The 22,611-nt window shown below is 37.7% G+C and overlaps 3 protein-coding genes across 3 annotated transcripts; 2 read left to right on the plus strand and 1 right to left on the minus strand.

The window, feature by feature from the left end:
• Window positions 1-1,088: 1,088 nt before the first annotated feature.
• On the plus strand, window positions 1,089-1,928 carry LOC108997661 (uncharacterized mitochondrial protein AtMg00860-like). Its single transcript, XM_018974019.1, has 2 exons — window positions 1,089-1,432; window positions 1,676-1,928. Exons 1-2 carry the CDS (start codon window positions 1,089-1,091, stop codon window positions 1,926-1,928), a joined length of 597 nt encoding a protein of 198 aa, XP_018829564.1.
• Window positions 1,929-11,260: 9,332 nt separating this feature from the next.
• On the plus strand, window positions 11,261-14,086 carry LOC108997647 (methyltransferase-like protein 23). Its single transcript, XM_018974006.2, has 7 exons — window positions 11,261-11,516; window positions 11,623-11,727; window positions 11,857-11,943; window positions 12,952-13,002; window positions 13,255-13,348; window positions 13,439-13,523; window positions 13,631-14,086. Exons 1-7 carry the CDS (start codon window positions 11,406-11,408, stop codon window positions 13,782-13,784), a joined length of 687 nt encoding a protein of 228 aa, XP_018829551.1. The 5' UTR covers window positions 11,261-11,405; the 3' UTR covers window positions 13,785-14,086.
• Window positions 14,087-14,478: 392 nt separating this feature from the next.
• Window positions 14,479-16,117, minus strand: LOC108997653 (peroxidase 64-like). Its single transcript, XM_018974015.2, has 4 exons — window positions 15,881-16,117; window positions 15,588-15,776; window positions 15,083-15,245; window positions 14,479-14,987 (listed from the first exon to the last, which is right to left on the minus strand). Exons 1-4 carry the CDS (start codon window positions 16,094-16,096, stop codon window positions 14,593-14,595), a joined length of 963 nt encoding a protein of 320 aa, XP_018829560.1. The 5' UTR covers window positions 16,097-16,117; the 3' UTR covers window positions 14,479-14,592.
• Between the last annotated feature and the right edge of the window lie 6,494 nt (window positions 16,118-22,611).

A 22,611-nucleotide genomic window follows, 5' to 3' on the forward strand; every position in this document is an offset into this window, starting at 1 on the left:
GATCATGGTGGCTCTATTGAACGAGGAGACAATATTCTATACTAAAGTAGTTAAGGGATGTCCGTTGGAAGTAGGGGGAGTGACTTTGGAGGTTGATTTGATTGTATTTGGTATGTTAAGTTTTTGACATTATTTTGAGAATGAATTGACTTTTTAGGCACTTTACAAGTATAGATTGTTGGTCGGAGATTATAACCTTTCAAGTGTTGGGAATAGAAGTTAGTATTTTTAAGGTAAGTAACTACGTGCCCTACCCAAGGTTGTCACCTCAATGCAAGCTAGGAAAGAATTGGCGAAAGGGGTTGAGGCTTATCTAGTGCACTTGACATTGAGAAAAAAAATGTATAAGGAAGTTGAGGATATACCAATAGTAAGCGAATTTCCTAGAATCTTTGAGGAATTGCTAGGGATGCCCCTACTAGGAAAATATAATTTGCAATTGACCTAGAACTAGGAACTGTTTTGGTTCATAGGGCGCCTTATAGATTGTTCCAACGGAATTGAAGAAATTAATTGGTCAACTGTAGGAGTTACTAGTAAAATGATTCATTAGACCCAGTACCTCACCTTGAAGAGTGTTGGTACTATTTGTGAAGAAGAAGGATGAAACTCTTAGGATGTGCATCAATTATTGGGAGTTGAATAAAGTGATCATCAAGAATAGGTACCCATTACCTAGAATAGATGACATATTCGACCAATTGCAAGGAGCTACAGTCTTTTTCAAGATCGATTTTAGGTCGAGATACCATCCATTGAGGATTAAGGAAGGTGACGTGTCTAAGACAACTTTCCAGACTAGATACAGACATTACAGATTCACAGTAATGACTTTTGGGCTAGTAAACGACCCAGCAGCTTTCATGAATATTATGAATAGAGTCTTATGATCATTTTTGGACTTAATTATGGTAGTATTTGTAAATGACATCTTGATATATTCTTGAAATGCTGAGGAATATAAGGATCACTTAAGGATAGTGTTGAAGACCCTTCAATAACACCAACTATACGACAAACTCATTAAGTGTGAGTTCTGGTTGGTAGAAGTAAGATTTTTAAGTCATGTAGTGACAGGGGAAGGAATCATGGTATACCCTAGCAAAGTGGAGGAGGTGATGGATTGGAAACGATCTACCACTATACAAGAGATTAGGAGTTTCTTGGGATTAGCCGGTTATTATCGTAGATTCGTGGGGAGATTTTCTAAGTTATTAAGCCATCTCACGACATTGACCAAGAAGGATGTTAAGCTTGTCTGGATTGAGCGGTGTGAGCGAAGCTTTGAGGAACTGAATAAACTATCAACTACCACCCCTGTTTTGGCACTACAAGAACCTGACAAGCCATTCATAGTATTAAGTGACACATCGAAGTATAGTTTAGGATGTGCTCTGATGCAGGAAGGTAAGGTGACTGCCTATGATTCTAGGTAGTTAAAGGACCATGAAAGGAATTATCCCACCCATGACATAGATCTAACAACAGTAGTGTTTAGCAATAGTGTTTGTCTTGAAGATATGGCGACATTACCTATATAAGAAAGAGTGTGAAGTTTTCACAGATCACAAGAGCTTGAACACTTGTTTACCCAAAAGAATCTCAACATGAGGCAATAGAGATGGTTGGAGACAATCAACGATTACTAGTGTGAGATTAAGTATCATTCGGGTAGGGCCAACTCAGTCATTGATGCCTTAAGGTGTAAGCCAAGGACCAAGGAAAAACGAGGGGCTTCAGAGGTGGATTTGCTGTTAGAAGATATGAGGTTCCTATTTGTCAAAGACAAATCACTAGAGGAAATCCAAAACAAGGTTCTTGCCACTCTACAATGGCTGAGGATAAGCGAAATTGAGGAATTGCGAGCGCAACAAGAGGAGGATGAGAAGTTATCAAAGATTAGGCAAAAGATTGGCAAAGACGAATAACCCACATATTTAGTTCAAGTAAAGATGGAATCTTGTTGTTTGAAGGACGATAGGCTATTCTAGTTGGCCTAGAGGTTAGACAAGGGATTCTAACAGAAGCTTATTCAACGCGTTATGTTATGCATCCAGGTGAAACTAAGATTTACTGGGATCTCAAGAAAGAATACTAGTGGGAAGGGATGAATAAGGATATCACTCAGTTTATTGAGCGATGTGACACGTGTAGAAGGGTAAAGGCGGAACATCAATGACACGCAATGAACTTACAACCTTTACCCATTCCTGAATGGAAATGTGAAGATATCGCCATGGATTTCGTGGTAGGATTACCTCGAACTTCTACGAGTAAGGATGCAATATGAATAGTGGTTGATCGGTTGACAAATAGTGCTCACTTCTTGCTGGTCACTACTACTGATATGATGAGTAAGCTCACCCAACTGTATCTAAGGGAAATAGTAAAATTACAAGGAGTCCCTAAGACTATAGTATCGGATTGGGATGCTAAGTTTACGTCCCATCTTTGGAAGAGCTTACAATGGACAATAGGCACAAAACTGAAATTCAGTAGTGCCTAACCCACACATGGATAGATAATTGAAAAGAACCATCCAAACTTTGGAGGACATGCTAAGGGCTAATATATTGGATTTTAAGAGACCCTACGAGCGACATGTTCCCCTATTGAATTTCCATACAATAATAGCTATGAGGCAACTATCCAAATGGCCCATTATGAGGTACTTTATGGGTGGAAATGCAGGTCGCCTATCTATTGGGTTGAGGTATGGGAGGTTCAGATACCTGGATGTGAGATAGTCCAAGAGATGACGAAGCAAGTTAAGCTCATATAGGCGAGGATGGCTACTGCCCAAAGTAGACCAAAGAGTTACGCCGACTCTAGAATGAGAGAGTTAGCTTTTGAGGAAGGTGATTGGGTGTACCTCAAGGTATCCCCAATGAAAGGTGTTCAGAGATTTGGGATAAAGGAAAACTAAGCCCAAGGTATATTAGACCATATCAAGTAATAGAAAAGATTGGCCCAATAGCGTATCGAGTTTGGTTAATGGTGAAATACGAAGGTATTCACAATGTATTCCATGTCTCATCTCTTAGGAAAAGTTTTGAGAATTAAGAAGGTTGAGTAATTGAACCAAATCTGGTTTAGTTACGACCAGATCTTACGTACAAGGAAAGGTCTATATGAGTCGTGGATAGAAATGAGAAAATATTGAGGTCAAAGATCGTGCCCTCGGTGAAGGTGTAGTGAGGGAATGCAGAAAACGATGAGTTTACATGGGAAAGCAAGCAGATCAAACTGGAAAAGTTTTCATATTTATTCGAGCCTAATTATGAGTTGTAATGCACTAGTAAAGGGCATTATAGACAAAACACGTGAACAAGTTGTCTAAAAAATAGTTGTCATTCTCTCTAGACCTCAACTCAAAACTGTGAGCCTTAAGGGAAAAAAATGGTGTTGGAGAAAAGAATTGCCAGGAAGGCAACTATACCTCCTCAAGTCATGCGACGATTCATAGAAGAATGACGTGAGAAAGAAATGAGAGAGACTGAACAACGATGGTTTGTAAAGGAAAGCTGTTGAGATGAGGAGAGTACTTGAAGGTCTAGAGGTTTATATCCAAAATGCTGGATCACAGGGCACAAGTACACTACGAAGAGGAGGAAAGAGAGCGATGCCGAAATGTGACGAGCAAGATGAGGATGCGGGTGAGGATTCACTAAAGTCCAGTGAAATCAGAGCTGGCCTGAGCGTTAGGATACTAGAGACCCCGACCAGAGGACATGGTCGAAAAAGAAGAGAAATGAGACATCTCATGTCTCAACCTCAGATGATGAAGGTCAGATTGCCGACTTGATTAAGGGAAAACCCCATTCATGATTGGAAGCTATTGAGTCATTGACGGGTCCTCCTGTCAGAACTCATCTCCCTTGAGAGGACCTAACAAAGGAGAGCCCTCGTTGAATTTAGGACAAAATTATTTATAAGGAGTGGAGGATGTGAGGGTCCTAACTAACGGAAAAGGGGACAGACCATTTGTGTAGTTGAAGGAAAGGCAAAGACAATAAGCATTCCAATGGTCTTAAGAACTAGCAATAGGAGACACCAAGTGCAACTAGTCCAACATCTAGGCTAGCAAACACCACGTGGTTATTCGACTGATATGTACCAAAGCGAGGTAGAGATGAGGAACTCAACCATGAAAAACAAGCTAGAAAAGTCGTCTCTCGTGAGGACGAGAACAAGAAATTAGAGGGACATATGAGCTTGGGTGAGTTGTGCACTAACCACCCAAGGCGAGAAAGGGTTACTCGCCAAAGATGAACTATGAACAATTACTGACGCAACCAGTAATGAGAACTTTTTGAAAAAAGGATAGCACAAAAGAGATCGGAATGGTGTTAGTAATGTACTTAGAGACATACCCCATCCGAAGGGTCTCATCAGGAGTGAGTTTGTAATTAAAGGTGAAGGCATGACAGATCGTTTCAACTGGACGCAGAAGCATGGCCCAACACCACATGGAGAACCCTTATTTAAGAAGGGATGGAGGAGTTGGCCGACATTATGGGTGTGTGGACCATACCCTGGTCACTAGTCTTTGTCATCCTACAGTATGACAAGACAAGGATGAAAGACTCACATTTAAGCATATCTGGGGTAAGAGATACGTTAGAAAGGACATTTCACATTCACACTCCATTTAAAGGATTTGAGAGACATTGCATCATCTTTATAATCTTATTTTCCTATTTTTACAAGTATAAATAAATATTTCGAACATTATGTTTCTAGTTATATTTACTCACTGATTTATGATGCTTTTAACATATTAGGTGCTTTTAACTATTTTTTGCTATTGATGATGATATTTTGTTGAAGCTTGGATACCTATGTGTGTGTCTGTAGAGTCGGTGATAATCTATCATCATGCTATGGGACCAGGAGTCCTCCCAGACTATTATGCGAAGCGTTACCATGTACATCACACGAGAAGGAGAATGCCTAGTGGGGAGTGGGGTGGAACGATATCATACTTGGCCTCACCTGATAACTGTGGCATGTGGGATCTCCTTACGTATATCGTGCTGGTGTCTTCAAGTTAGTTGTGGCTGGTAAAGTAGCTTTCTCGGGGCAAAAAGTGTAAGTGTGTGCCTATGAACAAAAGTGTGCCTATGAGAAATGGGGGAAGTGCTTACGAGCACAGAACAATACTTGACCTAATACTAGTTTTTTACAAACTTTCTATTACATGGAGATAGGTAACTCCTCTCCATAATAGTATTATTTTGTTTTCATTTATTTTGCATAAAAATAGGGCAACATCTCGAGAGGGTGATTCCTCGTCGTGCCTATATATAAATATTTTTTCCCTAAGAAGATTATTCATCACCAGGTATTTTGAAGATACACGGATTTGCTATAGAGAGGGTGATACCTCCCCATGCACTTACGCATTCTTCTAGTATTTACATGAAATATCTTCATTACATCTTCGATAGCGTTTTCTTTCATTAATGGTTTTTTCGTAGCTACCTAACATACCTATGGTTTCATCTCGATACCATAGACTTTGATGCAGGTTCAAACCCTTGTATGATGTCTGAGGAAGAAGAGTCAATCCTACCTGAGTCTAGACCAAGAAGACTAGGACTGTCTTAGCACCAATATTTGCCATAGCTACTCCATACCCTTGTAGGATGTCCATAATCTAACCAAGCGCTCTTTTGTAATTTAGTCAGCCGCCTCTAGCGATTGACCCTATGTATTCTTGAACAACGTAATGTTTTGAGAAAATGTAGGAAGAGAAGCCCCTTTTTATGAAGTCTAGTTTCTGGTACATACATACTTGATCGCGTTGATATTTCAGCGTGTCCTTTTATATTTTTGCTGCAATTGAACCAATTCCATACACGGGTACTTCCCTCTGGATTACTACACGCCTGGCCATTCTTCTAGGTGTTGACCAGTAGGCCAGCATCCTTGGCACCACAACATCTCACCTAATCTTTCAAGAGGGACAAGAAGCTACATATTATTTCTTTAAAATATGCTATTGACAACATTCTTACACTTTGGTGGCCTTATTAGCAAAATAAATTTCTCTCTGATAACCATGCTATCAAGCCATTCATATTTTGTTATTTTAATGAAATAATAATACCTGTAGAATAGACCATCATAACCTACAAAAATAAGAGAATTTCACCATTTTTGTTCAGCTCCGTTAAGATACTAAAAGTATCTCAGATTATCTATAGATAGTAAGGAGAGTAGTTGTGAAATAGTATTGAACAGCTTGTGAATAGTAGTGAAGTAGTATGAGAATTACTAAGAACATTTGTGCTCCCAAATAGACTCATAGGGTTCAAAGTTTGAGAAGTAGTAAGCTAGCAACTATTTCCATATTCTTAAATCTCGTATCTTTATGATCCTTACCACTATTCTCAATCATAATTGATTTTAGACTGAAGAAATTACAAACTAGGTCTCGGACTCTTAGGGTAAACCTAATATGCTCGTTTTGCTCTAAAACTAGAGTTATTCTGTATAGGAAACCTTGTAATGATACTTGTATACTTACTACAATAAAAAATATTTTGATCACATTAATGTTTTAAGTTCGACACTCACCTCTAATAACATAATTTAAACCATTATGTATGAACTAATAGTATTATCGAGATTCCTCCTTTAGGAGTGATTCCCATTCAATTTTTAATTTTGTAGATGAAATAGTTGCATCACCAAAATTCTCATTTGAGAGAAAGTCTAATATACAATTTTTTTCCTCCAGTATTAGCTTTAGTGGATAAACTAGCAGTGTTATTAGAATTCCTACTTTAAGACTCTGATACACATATTGTTCTCTCTATATCACTAATTATATTATGAATCAAATTATCCAAAACAAGATTTGTACTTTGGCAGCCAACACTTTACAAGATTTTTTATACAAATCGTTTTCCATTATTATCTATGATATTACGAAGTTAATTATTTGTTATCCAAGTAAGGTTTTGTACCTTTAGGTAATTAACTCCTTCCCTTGTTTTGGTACCAATTACTCACTCCATTTAAAATGAAGAATTATATATGTGGCCAACCATATGTGTGTGGACTTTACAGACCTTAATAAGGTCTGTCCATAGGATAGTTTTTCTCTCCTGCAGATAGAATTGATTGTTGATGTGACTACATGACACAAATGTTAAGCTTCATGGATGCTTATTTAGGATACAATTATATTCGAATGGGGCAAGCCGACCAAGAAAAGACAACCTTTGTAACTAATTGGAGATTATATACAAAGTCATGCCTTTTGGCCTGAAAAATGCGGGGGCTACATACTAGAGACTAGTGAACATGATGTTCAAACATCAAATAGGCCGAAATATGAAAGTTTATGTGGACAATCTACTGGTGAAAAGAATGGAGTTTGAGCAGCATATGAAGGATCTAAAGGAAGCCTTCAGAGTGTTATGCCAGTACATGATGAAGCTCAACCCGATGAAGTGCGCATTCAGAGTACAATCAGGTAAGTTTATACGATTCATGGTGTTAGAGAGAGGCAACAAGGCCAATCCTGAGAAGCTATGTGCAATCATTGAGATGAAGTCGCCTATGAATGTAAATGAGGTACATAAGTTGGCGAGAAAAATAGCGGCCATCAAGAAGTTTGTGTCCTGGTCAACAGATAAGTGCCTCCATTTCTTCCAGGTCTTGAAGAAGGCCCAAGGCTGGAATCTAAATGTAAAGATGCTTTTGTACAATTGACTGAGTACTTGGCGCACTTGTCATTACTTAGATAGATCAGGCAAGGGGAACCCTTATCATTATATCTAGTCGTGACCCCCAAAATTGTATCTACCCGCTTTGGTAAGGGAGGAAAAAAAGGAACTGAAGCCTATGTATTACGTAAGTAGAGCTCTAAGGGGAGCATAAACAAGATACCCAAAGATAGAATTGATCGCTTTTGCCATTGTGACTGCTGCACGGCGCTTGTGACCTTATTTTCAGGCGCATCCTATAATAGTCGTCACCTAGGCACCCTTACAAAGGGTATTACAAAGGCCTGACTCCTTGGGACGACTAGTTAAGTGGTCCATTGAATTAAGCGAATACGACATTAGTTATGTTTCTAGAACTGATGTCAAGGGACAAGTCTTGGCTGACTTTGTAGCAGAATTCACAAACTTCCAAGAAGAGGTACCAAAAGCTCCAGTTGGGAAGCCGTGGCAGGTGTACATGGACGGATGTTCTTATTGAACAGGAGGCAGCGTAGGAGTGTACATGATAACAGGTAACAGTGTTGAGACGAACCATACGATACGTCTGTCCTGTTTTCCTCCACTGGCCTCTGCTTCACATCGACATTGGCTGGCTTCCTCTAAGGAGCTCGCCACCTCCGATCTAAGCGAATCAACTTGACCATGCAAGGAGGTAACCTCATCCTTGAGCTTACGAGAGTAGGACTCAACTCTGGATAATTCCTCAGCCATCTCTTCCTTCTCAGCTTGTGCGGCGAGGACAACACTATGAGCGCTGCCAATAAAAGATCGCATGGATTGGTTCTCTTCCTCCAACTCTAAGTGGTCCTCAACAAAATAGCCTCTAGTCGATCAACTCCTTGAGAACCCAACCAAGTCTAGAGTAGTATGGTAAGGAAAATAAAAATTTTAAGACAAAGGAACTTATCGGTGAAAGGATACTTCGAAGGTTACAAAAGGTGGAATGAAAAACCACTTCTCAGTGGGTGCGTGAAGGCAGAGAGGAACCAGCTGGGCGAGAGCCCGGCGAACCATGAAAATGAGGGACTCTATGAGACACGCCAGCAAAGCCCTTCAGAGTAGTGGTGTCCTGAATAGGCATAGTCGAAATGATGGAAGGATTAAAGAAGACATGAAGTGGAGTACTTGTATTCACTTGAGTAGATGTTCCCGCTTTTTTACTAGGAGGGATCACTGCGTCATCCTCCTGAGTAGGTGATTTCCGAGAAGGATCGGTGAGAGGGTTGTCCATCGAAAAAGTAGAAGATGGTTCACCACCCTTCACAGGGGAGGTGCTAAAGGGCGAGGAAGGTATTGACACCCTACTTCCGCTAGCGGGGGATAGGGTTGGAAAGACAAAAGGCATCTCAGGGGTGATCCCGCCCGAGACAGTCGAGGCAATTGGTGAACTAGACACAACTATAGCAGCCCCCGCTGACGAGCCTTCAATAAGAGGGAGGAAAACTACTTGACACGGTATGGGGCACACTCAGGAAATCTAGGTTCAGGATCGTGATGTCATCACCCTCATCCAAGTTAACATCATCTTCTAGGGGTGCTCGGTGCGGGGAAGTTCGTGGAGCTGCCTCAGAAGGAACATTGAGCGACAAGGCAGACTCAACCTCTATCACCAACTCCAGATCAGCCTCAGCCTTGGCCATAAGCTCGTCGAAGAAGTTGGTCATGGGCACTTTAGGGCAACTCGGGTCCTCTCTGCCACTCGCCAAAGGTTGTGGTGAAGGTCCACCCCTAATGGAACTGGATTCATCTGAAGACTTTACTCCCAAAGAGCTTTCTTTTTTTTTTCTTGCCCTCTGCTGTTGGTTGTGGGCCTCCTTTTAAACTGCCAGCCAGCGATGGGGAGCCCACGAATTCACGCTCGAAAACATGTGCCCTACTAGGCACCATAAAAAAACTATCGATATTAGAGGGGGTTAGAATGAGATCTGATCAAGTGGAATTGGTGTTCAAATATACCCAAGATTGTACCAATTGGATGCGAGCCTCCTCTTAGGCAGAAAGAATGATCTCAAAACCAGGCTCATCGGGAATCAAGGCCCATGAATTCCTAATGAGGAACTCTTGGTTCACGGTCTCATCTATAGGAAATTCCCAACCATCACTTGATATGAAGAAAGACTTCCTCTGCCATTCCTTGGCGTGGGAATATTTACACTCCAATTGGACCTTTATTGCAAGCCCTAAAGCTGTAAAGATCCCCTTCCAAGCATTTGAAACTGTGTAGAGAAATAAATTCACAAGCCGTGAAGTTAGGGTAGTTATCACCTGTGGGTTCCAACATTCGTCACTAGAGAACGCAGCAGGCCATCAGAATCTGCCAGGCATTGGGCACAAGTTGAGCCAAAGCGAGACCCAAGACGTCTTTCACATCGTGAACGGGTCGTACAAATGGCAAACATAGCCCCATCACGAACATCGAGAAGTACAACACAATAGAAACTGCCATACCTTTCACGTTGACGGTTCCACGACGCTGGTCAGGAAAATCCAGAACCACCAAGTCTGGAATGTTGAAGCTATCCCTCGTGGAGTCCAATTTGCGACAGGGGATAATTGAGGACCATCGATGGCCTTTAAAAATCAAATGAGGAGTAGACCCCCCTCCAACAGTAGGGTTAACAGCCGCCTCCTCAGAGCGAGGAGGAAGGTCGCAGAGTCGTGAAGACTCGGCCCCATAGGAAGAAGACAAGGGGTTACCTTTAGAGGAAGCCATGGATTCGCAAGGGAGATTGAGGAAAAATACAGGGAAGCAAAGTTCATGAAAAAGGAAAGAAGAGTACCAAAAGAGAATAAGTGGGAAAAAGGGGATGCTTGAAAACAATAAATAACCATAACAGTTAGGTGGGATACGTGAAAGTGCGCAAAGGTGAAACGACATGCTAACAAGGGGGCATGAAATGACGGAAAACCCAAGCAATGAAGCGATGCCATGATTACAAGTCCCATCACACGTGATGAGACTTTGCGGGATAACTGGAAGGGGTTATGAGACTTCTGAGGGCCTGCTGGGTCATATCATGGGCTTGGACTGTAGCATAGCTCAATAACCTAACTAATTAAGGGCCTAGCCCACTCCAAGCATATAATAACTAACACCAAAAGAATAACCGCCCGAGAGCTTCGGGAGAAGGGCTATTAGCTTATTCAAGATAAACTAAGCCCCAGTATCCCATGGCTTCAATTTCAAATAATGGATGAAGCAGTTATCACATAACAATAGAAAGCGTCTTGGATTTTATTTATACCAGCCAAGTACGACAACGAAACCTAACTGAATCGATTGCTAGGAAAATATCCATCATCTTTATTGACTTAGGTATCAGAGACGTTTCCTTAAACTCCCAAATCTCGTTTCTTTTTAGTTGTAAGTGATTGTGTGTGAAGCTGTGAAACGCGTCCATTACATTAATTTAAAGAAATCAAGTTATATTGACCCGCGTACGACGTTAACTCGTGCTGGCACGACAATCCAATTGCAAGCCCTAATTTAACTTCAATTCAACACATGGGCTACGCAATTCATATGACTGGGCCAACTCCAAGTGAAAAGAAACACCGAAATCGAATACGATATGGGCCTTATGCAATGGTGTCTCGAAAGTCGAAGCTGCTCCTGTTGAGCATCGGTTCTGCCAATTCCGGAAGATCGGCGTATTCCCGACGGGTATGGAAGGCGGTCACTCCAGCGAACTGGCCGAGAAGCCCATGACGACGATATCCCGGCATTATTTCGGAGATGACTTGGAAGAATCGCCCTTTTCTATCTCGATCATTGAGGTCCTCCATCTCTTCTTTAATCCTTGATTTGAAAACAGAAAAACCCACACAAGACCTGGATTTTCTTATTTCGTTTTCTTGGTGTTGTCACTGATTCCTGATGCAGAACATGAAAGAGGACTATGGCCTGTTTGTCTGGCCATGCAGTATCGTCCTGGCCGAGTATGTTTGGCAACAGAGATTGCGCTTTTCTGGAGCCAGCGTGATTGAGGTAGGCACTTGAATTCCTCTAATCGAAGTTGTTTGGGGTCATTTCCGGGATCCAATTTCCATGAAAAGATTAGCATGCGATTTTTAAAGCTGCATTTATATAATTTTAATTGTAATTTCTGGTTTGCAGCTAGGCGCCGGGACTTCCTTGCCTGGTTTGGTTGCTGCGAAAGTGGGTGCTAATGTCACTCTTACCGACGCGTCCGATAGAACAGAGGTGTTACTTCTCAATAAGTTTTGCTAATCTGCTATCTTTTTCACTCTATCTTTTGTGCTTGATAACGATAATGTTGAGTTTAGAGAAGAATATAACTGTGATCGATAGAAGTAAATTAGGTTTCGATGTACTTTCTGATGAATCCTTCTTTAAAAGATTGCTAATTTTTTGTTATCTGATGGATTCTTCTTTAAAACACAATAATTTCAGGACTCAATTACGTAAACTTGAAGACTACCCTTATGATGATTATGGTGACCCACTTTTTCTTTTTTGGCCTGAAAATGTGGTGACTAGTTTGACACACCCAACAACTGGAATTTGGGCTGAGATTCCCAATTTGGTGGAATATTGACCTTCAAATGGGACGTAGAATTCAACCCTATTGTAACTGCCAATATGCATGGTTTTCACGTTTTATTCTAATTTTACCCAGTACTTTCTTTTCTAAACAAAAAGTTCCTGGGAAATCCTTTGGGCCAGAGGTCAGTTTGCCATATTTTGATCAGAATATGTGTTATTATGTACAAGAACCACTCTCCCTTCTTAAATAATAATCAGACATCAATACTAATGACTAGGGCAGGTTTGGGGTATAAAACAAAACATAAAATTCTCATCTCATCTCATATCATCATTACACATTTTTCAAATCCCCATACAAAATATAATAAACAATTCAACTTTTTCAAATCCCAAAACAATAATAATATTAAAACTTAATATTTTAAACTTCAAAACAAAACACAAAATTCTCATCTCACCCCCCAAACCTACCCTAAATGGCAATTAAAGGGCCTTTTCTTCTTCTTCTCTGGAGTATCCATTAGAACCACAAACCTGAAATGAGCTTTCACAATATTGGTTTTGTGCTGGAAATGATCATGCTGTGTGGTGCAGGAGTTAGGAGTTTTGTTAGCATGACTAGTTATTTGATGCCCTATGAAATTTGTTTGCTCAATATTTTTTTAGATAACATTGTGCAATTTTATTTTTTTGGATCTGCAGGTGCTGGACAACATGAAAAAAGTGTGTGACCTGAATAAACTCAAGTGCAATGTATTGCCACCGCTACTATTATTTTTGTTAATATATAAACTGCCAGTTCACAGTCGTTCCTCTGGGCAAAGGCTCTGGAAACTTTCAATTGATAAAAATACCTAGAGAAAAATGGTTATCTTTCACTTTTTGTTTTTTGATCCCATTGCTTGGTTGCTCACCATCTACAAGCATGATTCGAAGTATATTTTACCTGTAAACCACTTTGGCCTTTTGAGTTGCTTTTTAAGGAGATTTAGTACTACTTTGTAGGTACTGGGACTGACTTGGGGAGTTTGGGATGCATCTATATTTAGTTTACACCCAAAGGTTATTCTTGGGGCAGATGTATTGTATGACACTACCGGTAGGTTTTGTTTCTTGTGTGTGCGCACGTGTGTGTGTGTTGTCTGTCTTAATTGGCTGAAATATGTGTTCCAATATCTGTGCTGCTAAGCCTTTGATGATCTCTTTGCCACGGTGACATTCCTGTTGCAAAATTCTCCTGGGTCAGTCTTCATAACAACCTACCATAATCGAAGGTATTTTTGTAGTTCCTTTGGATTCTAATGTATTTTATACTGGATCACAGGCACTTGTGTGTACACTTAACCTGTTTGCTTTTTACTTTTTTCCTCCATAAATGAAGTGGGCATCATCTTATTTCGTTCTTGATGGCAAAATGGGGGTTAAAGTGTCTAAAGCTTCTTGACGGCTTCTCATTCATGCCTTCTGACAAGGCATCTGGGTTGAGTGGCAACATTCAATTGACAGAGATTGTTCTGAATGATGTACAGCCTTAGGTAACCGGAGTAGCTTCTCAAAGTTTCTCATATAGTCATTCTGATTAAAGTTCATGCTGCCCACGGTCATACAAAATGTGTAGCAAGATGATACTTGTTCATCTTATTTGCTCAGCATGGAGTCTTTGCTTGTTGACTTTTGCCACTCATCTTGGTTGATGAGGTAGTGGTTTACTGACAGAAATGTATGTGCAAGGAGTTGCAATCCTTCAATAGTATGGTAGTCTAATATATGTGATTATGTAGGGAACCAATAAAATTAGTTGCACTTTTGGAATGAATTCCATCAATTCTCTCTCTTAGTTGATATGCTTAAATTTTTGCAGAGTTTAGATTTGATTTACCTTTTAAAACAGTTGTGAGAAATAGTACTCATCTTACAAGGTTAATTTTTCCCATGCTATTCGGATGGTTTAAACCGATGGGGCAGATCCCCTAAGTTCTTATCCAAATTCAATGTAAGTTGGTTTAACAGTTCTTATCTATATCTAAGTTGCGTGTATTCTATATTTTCACCTATGCCTCTATAATAAACCCCTATTATGTGCTCTTAGTCATTGGCAATTTGTAAAGGGAGAGAAAAAACTGTGGCAGCAATTGGTATGATAGCATGCTTGAATCCTTTTCGAATTCTTGAAAATGGATTAAAATCTCCTTTAAGTTTGGGTAAGAATTTGAGGGTCTCAAGTGGGAGTGAGACACATGAAATACCCTTACAATATTTATTGAGTATTTAATAAAAATAAGGAAACGGTGGGACATACTCTATTTCTATGCTCATAGCTTGACATCGGCTATGCTAAAAATATTAATTTACCACTCTACAATCCTTCCTAATCTCCTGTCCACCTGTGATGCTGCTCATCTTGATCATTGAATTCACGAAGGCCTTTGTAAAAGCTTCTCGTGAGCTGGCAAACTTGGAAACCAAATCCTTAGTTTTTGGAAAATCAAGCAGAGCTTGGTCCGAAGAGAACAGACCCTTCCCTTGGAGGATCAATTTGAAGTAAGTGTTATCGAAGGTTGTTGAAGAAGGATCCATGGCGGTGCCAGCATTCTTTGCCTTGTTGTTTTTGGGACAAACACTTTTTAGGTTTGCTGCAAAGGATGGATGCATAGAGGGGTCGATCTCGTGCGTGGAATTGAAGTTGTGGATTCTATTTTGGAAGGAAGAACAGTGGGAAAACCCTAGAGTATGCCCTCCTGCAAATGGGTCATGTTTTGTGAGAAACTACATTAACCTATTTTTCTTGAAGTTATGTGAGAGTGTCATGTAATGATGAATGGGGTTTACTTACCTGAAAGAGCCACGAGATCATCCATAGACAAACCTCTTTGAGAGAAGCTTTGTTGCAGTTGAGATATGTTGAAAGTTGGAGCTGGCAATTGTGTTGTTTCACTGGCCTTAGAAGTTCTCCCATCTTTTCTTCCTTTGGGTACTTCCCAACTCGGACCTCCAGACTATCAATTAAATTCACATATCCAATCATAAAGTATAGGATTTAGTTATATCTTCATTAAAAAGTTAAATGACTACCCCCTAGAAGCTCTTTTTAGAACATTGTATTAAGTTCTTGATCTATCTTGAAGTGTGAAATTATTTTAGCAGACTCTGATAGTCTCCTAAGTGACATATAAGTACAATCTCGGGAATTAAAAGTGTTGTAAAACAGTAAGGATTTCGACTTTGTGGAAATTTCTCTTCGCTTAAGAATATTTAAGAAATCTCCTTTTAGAAGGGTTAGATCTCGATTATAGGACAGAATGTCTAGTAATTCAGTTTTGTTAATATATCTATCTTACTAGGGAAACAGCATCCCTTGCAGCAAGAGCCAAGATATCAGCACAAGAGACCACGCCAGGGCACCAAGCTTCAAGTTCCTTCTTTGCACTGTCAATGACATATAATGCATGCAAGGATACGTTGGGTGGCCCATCTTTTTCTGCTTTGTTGCTCCCTTTTGAGTACAACAACACGGAGGCATCACAACCCTAAAAGAACACATGAGTGAAACAAAAAAATAAATAAAAAAAAATGTTATTTTCCAAATTTATATATATATATATATATATATATATATATGAACTTAACTTACCCTGATAAAACAGTCATGAAAATGCAACCGGAGCAGTGCTGCTGGAACTGTCTTGTCTTTTGACACTGCACTCTTGACAGCATTTGTAACGATTGATTCTGCATTCGGACATGTTTTTTCATAGTAATTTAAGCTTAGTGAATCAGCTCTCTGAGAAAATGAAGAGAACACCATCATGAGAACCAAGCTCGGGAATAGTGCAACAATGGGAGCCATTATTTACAGTCAACCTCTTTTAGCTCAAAACAAGAATTTCATGGATATTTATAGGCAGAGAAAGACAGAGACAAACAGACATAGTTTTAACTAACAAAATGTGGTGGACCCCAGATCATGCAAGTAGTTATAAAAAAAAAAAACAAGCATGTTCATGTTCATAATAATGAAGTAGTGCTAATTAAGCATCCTGATCAGTACAAGTCATTACTGCTACAAGAAAATTTGTGTCACTTTAGTTCATTAGCTTTGCCAAGAAAGAGAGGTTCTTTTTCATTTATTCCAAAAAGTTTAAAAGCACAAAATCAAATTATCTCATCTCATCGTTATAACTTTTTCAACCTCTTATATAAAATATAATAAATAATTTAATTTTTTTAAATTTTAAAAAAATATTATAATAATATATTATTCAACTTTTAACAAAATATCTCATCTCAATTGCATAACTAAACGAGAACTTAATTAAGAGCTCTCTGCAAAGAAAATCCGTGCCAGCTTGTATGGATTGGTCATGCGCGAATTGCTCATGTAATAATGTGAATTTGGTGGCAGCCAAATTACCTAAAAAATGGTTGAGATAATATTTTCTTTTGTTCAGAATGGATCGACAATTGCAAGAATGGAATCATGTCTTTGGACTGTGGTGGTTAGGGTTGAGACATCAAAGTTGTTATTTGTGTTTTGTTGAAGCTTGTTTCTTAAATCTCACGCTTTGTCACTTTTCATAGATACGCCATAACTACCATGTTGTCGGTGGTTTCTGTCGATCAAGTTAAAGGTGTTACAACTTTGTGGAATTTGTGCTGTGATTAGTGCCTTTTGACAACCATTTTCATCACTTTCTCGTTTTTTTTTTCAAAATAATTGCGTGCATGAATCGATACTATTTTTTGTCGTACATGATCTTGGTAGCTTTAATATTATATATATATATATATATATATATTTTTGATGATGTGATACATTTTAAGTAGCAGTATATGAAAACAAAAATAAAAGTTTTATGTACAATTATTTTTATATGTTCTTTGTAAACTTTATTAATGTGATTGATTTTAATATAAAATAATTATTTTAATCAATCACATTAATAGAGTATATAATAAATACGTAAAAATGACTGTACGTAGAATATCGTCACCGAAAAAATTTGTGAGCATGATTTTATACGTTTTAACTCACTATACTTGAAATGTATAAAATTAGAACGTTGGAACCTAAATTACTACAAAATAACCGGTTTTTTATGACGGAAAAACTGTCACAAAAAGTTGAGTTTCCCTTACAAAAAGTCTTTTTGTAATTGGAAAAACTCTCTCCTGGTGGCCACAAAAAACACTGGCCATATTTTTAATGTTCGAATGTGAATACGGTAATTGTTTCGAGATATTATATTATATTTTTAAAGGTTAAATAAAATATGTAATTTGGTATTGAACCATGGAATAAAACATACTATTTAGTCATGTTGACAGCCATTTTAATTTCATCACCTTTTCAAAAAATTTTTTTTTGTCAAAATTATTGAGTCTATTATTCATTCGAGATATTGTCATTTTCAATTATATTTATTAATGTGATAGCTTCATGTACTAATCACTTAAATGAGAGGGCGCCACTCAAGTGTAATTTTAGACGACAAAAGACGTGATAAAAAGTAACATTTCTTTTTAGAAAAATTCTATATGGCGCACTCTCGACTCTAGTCATAATTTCATTTCACTATGATAGTGTCATTGTCCTTTAACCTTTACATTTTTATGAAAAATACAACGAATGATCTAAGAATGATAAAGATGCCACATTTTACATATAGTGGAATGTAAGTATATATATACCATTTCTCTTCTTTAACTAATAACCTCGAATAAAGCATTCTCTATAGACTCTCCAAGCATCTCCACAAAAGTTTCACATGTACAAACTCTACAACACATAGTGGTTTCAAAGGATATTTTCTAAATTCCTTCATTGTATTGTGTGATATGTGAGACCATGAGAGATTGTAAAATCACCTATCATAGTGGATTTTGCGCCCCAAATTACCCGTGAACGTAGACATTATGTCGAATCACGTAAATCATTGTGTCTCTCTTTATCTATTTTTATTTGTTTGTTTACTATTTATTTCATGGATGAATGCGAAAAATACCGTATCCAAGTCTGAATCACCAACATGGGTCGGGAATAATTATTTCGTCCCTTCTGGTCAGTTGTGCAAATTTTAGGCATTAACAACTAGAATGTATTATGTAAATTGTATTGAAACAAAAGAAATCTAATTAATGAACATAAAATTAGATTGAAAGATAACAGAAAGTGCCAAAGGGTGATTAGTCTTGCTAGATGCATATCACAAGCTTTTGAACCATATGATAAACATTCAAAACAAATAAACCATACAGACACAAAATATATAGACGAATAGCAAAACAACCCTTGAACCCTAAAGAAATACATTCTGATTAACCCCCATTAGTACATTATTCTCATAAGCATAATTGTGCATTAGTATGTCCATAATCATAATCCATGGATTCATTAAGCCCCTTAGTACATTATTCACATAAGCATAATTGTGCATTTGTATGTCCATAATCATAATCCATGGATTTTAGTCAAAAAGTCAAAACTCCAAAATAGACACATTGTACCTCTTGTTGGATTTAGAGAATTCCACAAGATCACATGTCAAAATATTGTAGAAAAACTTATAGATATCATACTTGTAGTCATTAGAGAAGAAGAGTGCAACAATTCAATTTTTTATGTCTAATATCGACTCTTTCAAATCTCATTGTGACGGGACACGTTGGAGGCAAAAATGAATATAGAGTGGGAACCATAACCACATTTATAGTATCTGAATTCTAATCTTCTTGCCCATTATAAAATAATGGAATAAAGTGAGAAAAGCCAAAGAAGTGGAATCCTAAGACTTCTATGCACTTATCATCAAATTGAAGAGGAGATACACAAACCAGAAAAAGAAGAGGAAAATAAGGAGGTGGGTAAAAAGGTTACCAGTGAAGAAGAAGACGAAGAGGAAGTAAAGGAAGATAGGAGATTGGGAAAAACCAATCATGTCAAGTCAAGACTGGAGTTGAAGATGTCAGAATCGGAGGACGACGAGTCGGACACTACCACCAATATCAATAAAAGGTGAGGGGATACAGGAGGAGGAGAAAGAGTGTCAAGTGCATGTACAATTTGAGTTCAACTTTGGTTAATGCTAGAAAAATATTCAATAAAATATAATCTTTCACATTTGTGCTTCTTTAAATTTTGTCACTCTTTCTTGATGGTTTTTGCCATATTGAGAGAAGAATATACCATAAATCAAAAGAAAAACTCGTAGACTCGTTGTTGTTAACACTGGCTGGAGGTATGTAAACGCATGTTAAGTGTTAAGTCTTAAACAGAATTGAACTTAAGTCTTAAGCTATTAGAGTTAACGTCAAAGTATATAGTGCCATTTAATTATCCAAATAAACTTTATTGTGTTTGAACATTGAATTGTTATAGTCCCAATGCTAATACTACTTTTTTGGGCTGCTTCTCAACCCCTGTAATTACTGCATGTTTAAGCACTGAACTTTGACTTGATCTTGTAGCCTTTGACAATAATGGTTTTTGCAGAGTGCATGTAACAAGGAAGCTATTTGAGTACCCATTAGACAAATCGTTGATGTCTATTAATTTGGGAGACTCTGGAGTATTACTTGCTTTTTCCCTCAAGTTCTATAAGGTATGACTTCTTTCAACCTTTTGACGGAGGAAGAAAAAGGGGAGGACTATATCCACAATTTCCCTAAAGTTCTACATGTCTAGAATGATTTCTTTCATTTCTCACTATTATCGGAAAAAAAAAAAAAACAAACAAACAAACGCCCATAATGGGGAGATATTGTTAGATCTAAATAATTTTTATAACTTTATAATATTTTATTCAATTTTTCTGTCTTATTTCTCAAAATCTAATAAAATATCTTAATTCAAATTATTTCATTACTATTCATGCACCATTGTATTACCATTCACAAAATTTTAAGATACCTTAAGTGTCCAAACGAGCCCTTAGTGGACCTATATAGATAATAGATCATATATTGTATAGCTGACAAATATAAGATTTGGGTAATGTCTATAAGGCCCATTAAGTGTGATCAATAAAGTGGCATAAGTGGGCCATTGAGACCATCTCTAAAAGCCCATAATTTAGGTCAGATGATCAGTATTAAAGTGGTACAAGCCCAATTCATGTATAGAGACTCATTAAGGACCCATGTGATTCTATTATTTTATGATGCATAAAATTGAAATTAGTGTATTATATATAAGTTATGGCACCTGCTCTAAATTCATTATTGACTCTATACATCTCATCGCTATGAGTTTTTTTAAGAGAGTGAATATTGGATGTGGATGACTGAACTGCTGTGCTCTTCGCTCCAATGGCTACATGTACACTATCTTTTCCAAATTGCCACAACATTTTGACATGAGATCTTAGCATTTTCAGATTTTCCTATCCAACAAGTGAGATCAGAGCCTCCTTGTCGCTGGATTCCGGTTTCTATTATTTGTAAAATAAAATTTCATATTTGTGTTGTTTTTCACCATTCAAATTATTTTTTGATTCAGTTTTTGAGTAATTAAGATGACTGAATTTTTTTTTCTTGGTATGTTGTGGTGGTTGTTGGTGTGTAATATTTCTCCATAACTGCTACTTATGGTGGCAAAAAACCAACTTTTCTTTTAATAATAAAAAGGGCTGCCGGAGGCATCCGGAGGAGCCGAAAATGGTGTTCGGTTGAGCGGAACAGTGGCGGGGGCAACTAAGGTTTTGCTACAAGAAATTAGGTCGCATATAATAATTTTTGGGTTGTGGGTTTTCTAATTCTAGTAGGGTTTCTTTTTACTTCAAATTGGACTTGTCTTTATAAAGATGCTTGTAGCTATGGTCTGGCCCAATTTTTGGGTCCAACCTTTAACCCATTTAGGTTTGACTTTATTGGCCCAGATCATATCATAAGACCCATACCCATGGGCCAACCTTGACTTGTTTGACCTACCCATTTGTTATTTGGGTTAAAAAAAAACTTTCTCTCTCTTAATATCTCTATTATAGATTTATTACTTAATATTTTCTTATTTATATACACAATTTTGTTTGAGATATTCATTGGCAATTCATACATATGGCTTAGAGAAATTGAAGTTATACGTCACCTAAGTGACCTCTATCATGGTGATTTTCTCTTTGGCCTAAAAAAGTAAAAGCTTCATGAATCTGCATCCAGTTACATCTATATCCATGCGAATAATAATCGATCTGAAGGAAGATTGTTATTTGTTGGGTCATAGATGATACAAGGTAGTTAAATATAAATTGTATAATTTTGGTATCAATCTATCCATTCCATTGTCGACCTAGAGGAAAGTTATTGTTTGGCTATACCTCGATTTTATATTATTTATGCTAAATGGCCTAGTTGGGAGAATGCCACTTTGCATGTTGTAATTATTGTCTAAAGACTTGATTGTAATGATGCACTCGATTTAATGAAGCATGAAGTATCGAGACATGTAACACGAGGTTACATACCCTCGTTTATGACAGTTAAGAATGCAATGCACATAGCATACTTCTAACAATATGTAGTAGTTGCAGCGCATAATTTTTTTAGCAATACACAATGTACCAGAATACTAATCCCAAAACATAAACTCTTCTATTAAAATTCACAATGTGAGTACGTCATTCATGAAGGCTTTACCCTTAGGTAAACCCATAACTTGTACTTGTAGCATGTTTCAAAGCCCACTGGCGTTTAGTGCTTGATTTCGCTCTGGAAACTAGTTACTTAGGTCTCATTCGAGGTCTGTTGACGGTACTTTATCAACCCAAGATATTTCATTCCATTTTAAACACTCCAGAATAGAAACAAGAGTTTCACTAGGATAATCATTCATCTTAGTACTTGAGGTTGTGATAAAACGAAACGACTCATGCATGGCTTATAAATATCTTTGTGACATAATTGTATGCTTATGACATCGCATTCATGACTTGTAACAAATATTCTTGTAACAAATTAAGATGACATGTCATGACATATTATAAAACAATTAGATAAGCAAAAGATAAAACATGGATAAAAATAAATCACCTTACCATCTTGAATGGCTAGGATCGTGCAATGTGTCCAAAAAGGTTTTTAATGATCTTAAATGGATTTTGACTTCTTACATGGTGATTTGACAGCTATTTGAAGCAGATGCCACGTGGCGCTCTATTGAATGGTTACTATTCATCCAAAAAATTTGAAACTTTTTATCGCACAATAAAATCTTAAATATTCATACGAGTCTATTAGTACAATTCATTTCATAAAATTATACTCCTAAATACCTCAAATAAATAAAAAAAAATTCCTTCTCTATAGTGGATCAGGATCCGAACACGCTAACGGACTAAAACTTAATCAATTGCTCAATTCATGAAATCC

Source organism: Juglans regia, chromosome 11 (genome assembly GCF_001411555.2).
Source record: "Juglans regia cultivar Chandler chromosome 11, Walnut 2.0, whole genome shotgun sequence".
NCBI classification, from domain to species: domain Eukaryota; kingdom Viridiplantae; phylum Streptophyta; class Magnoliopsida; order Fagales; family Juglandaceae; genus Juglans; species Juglans regia.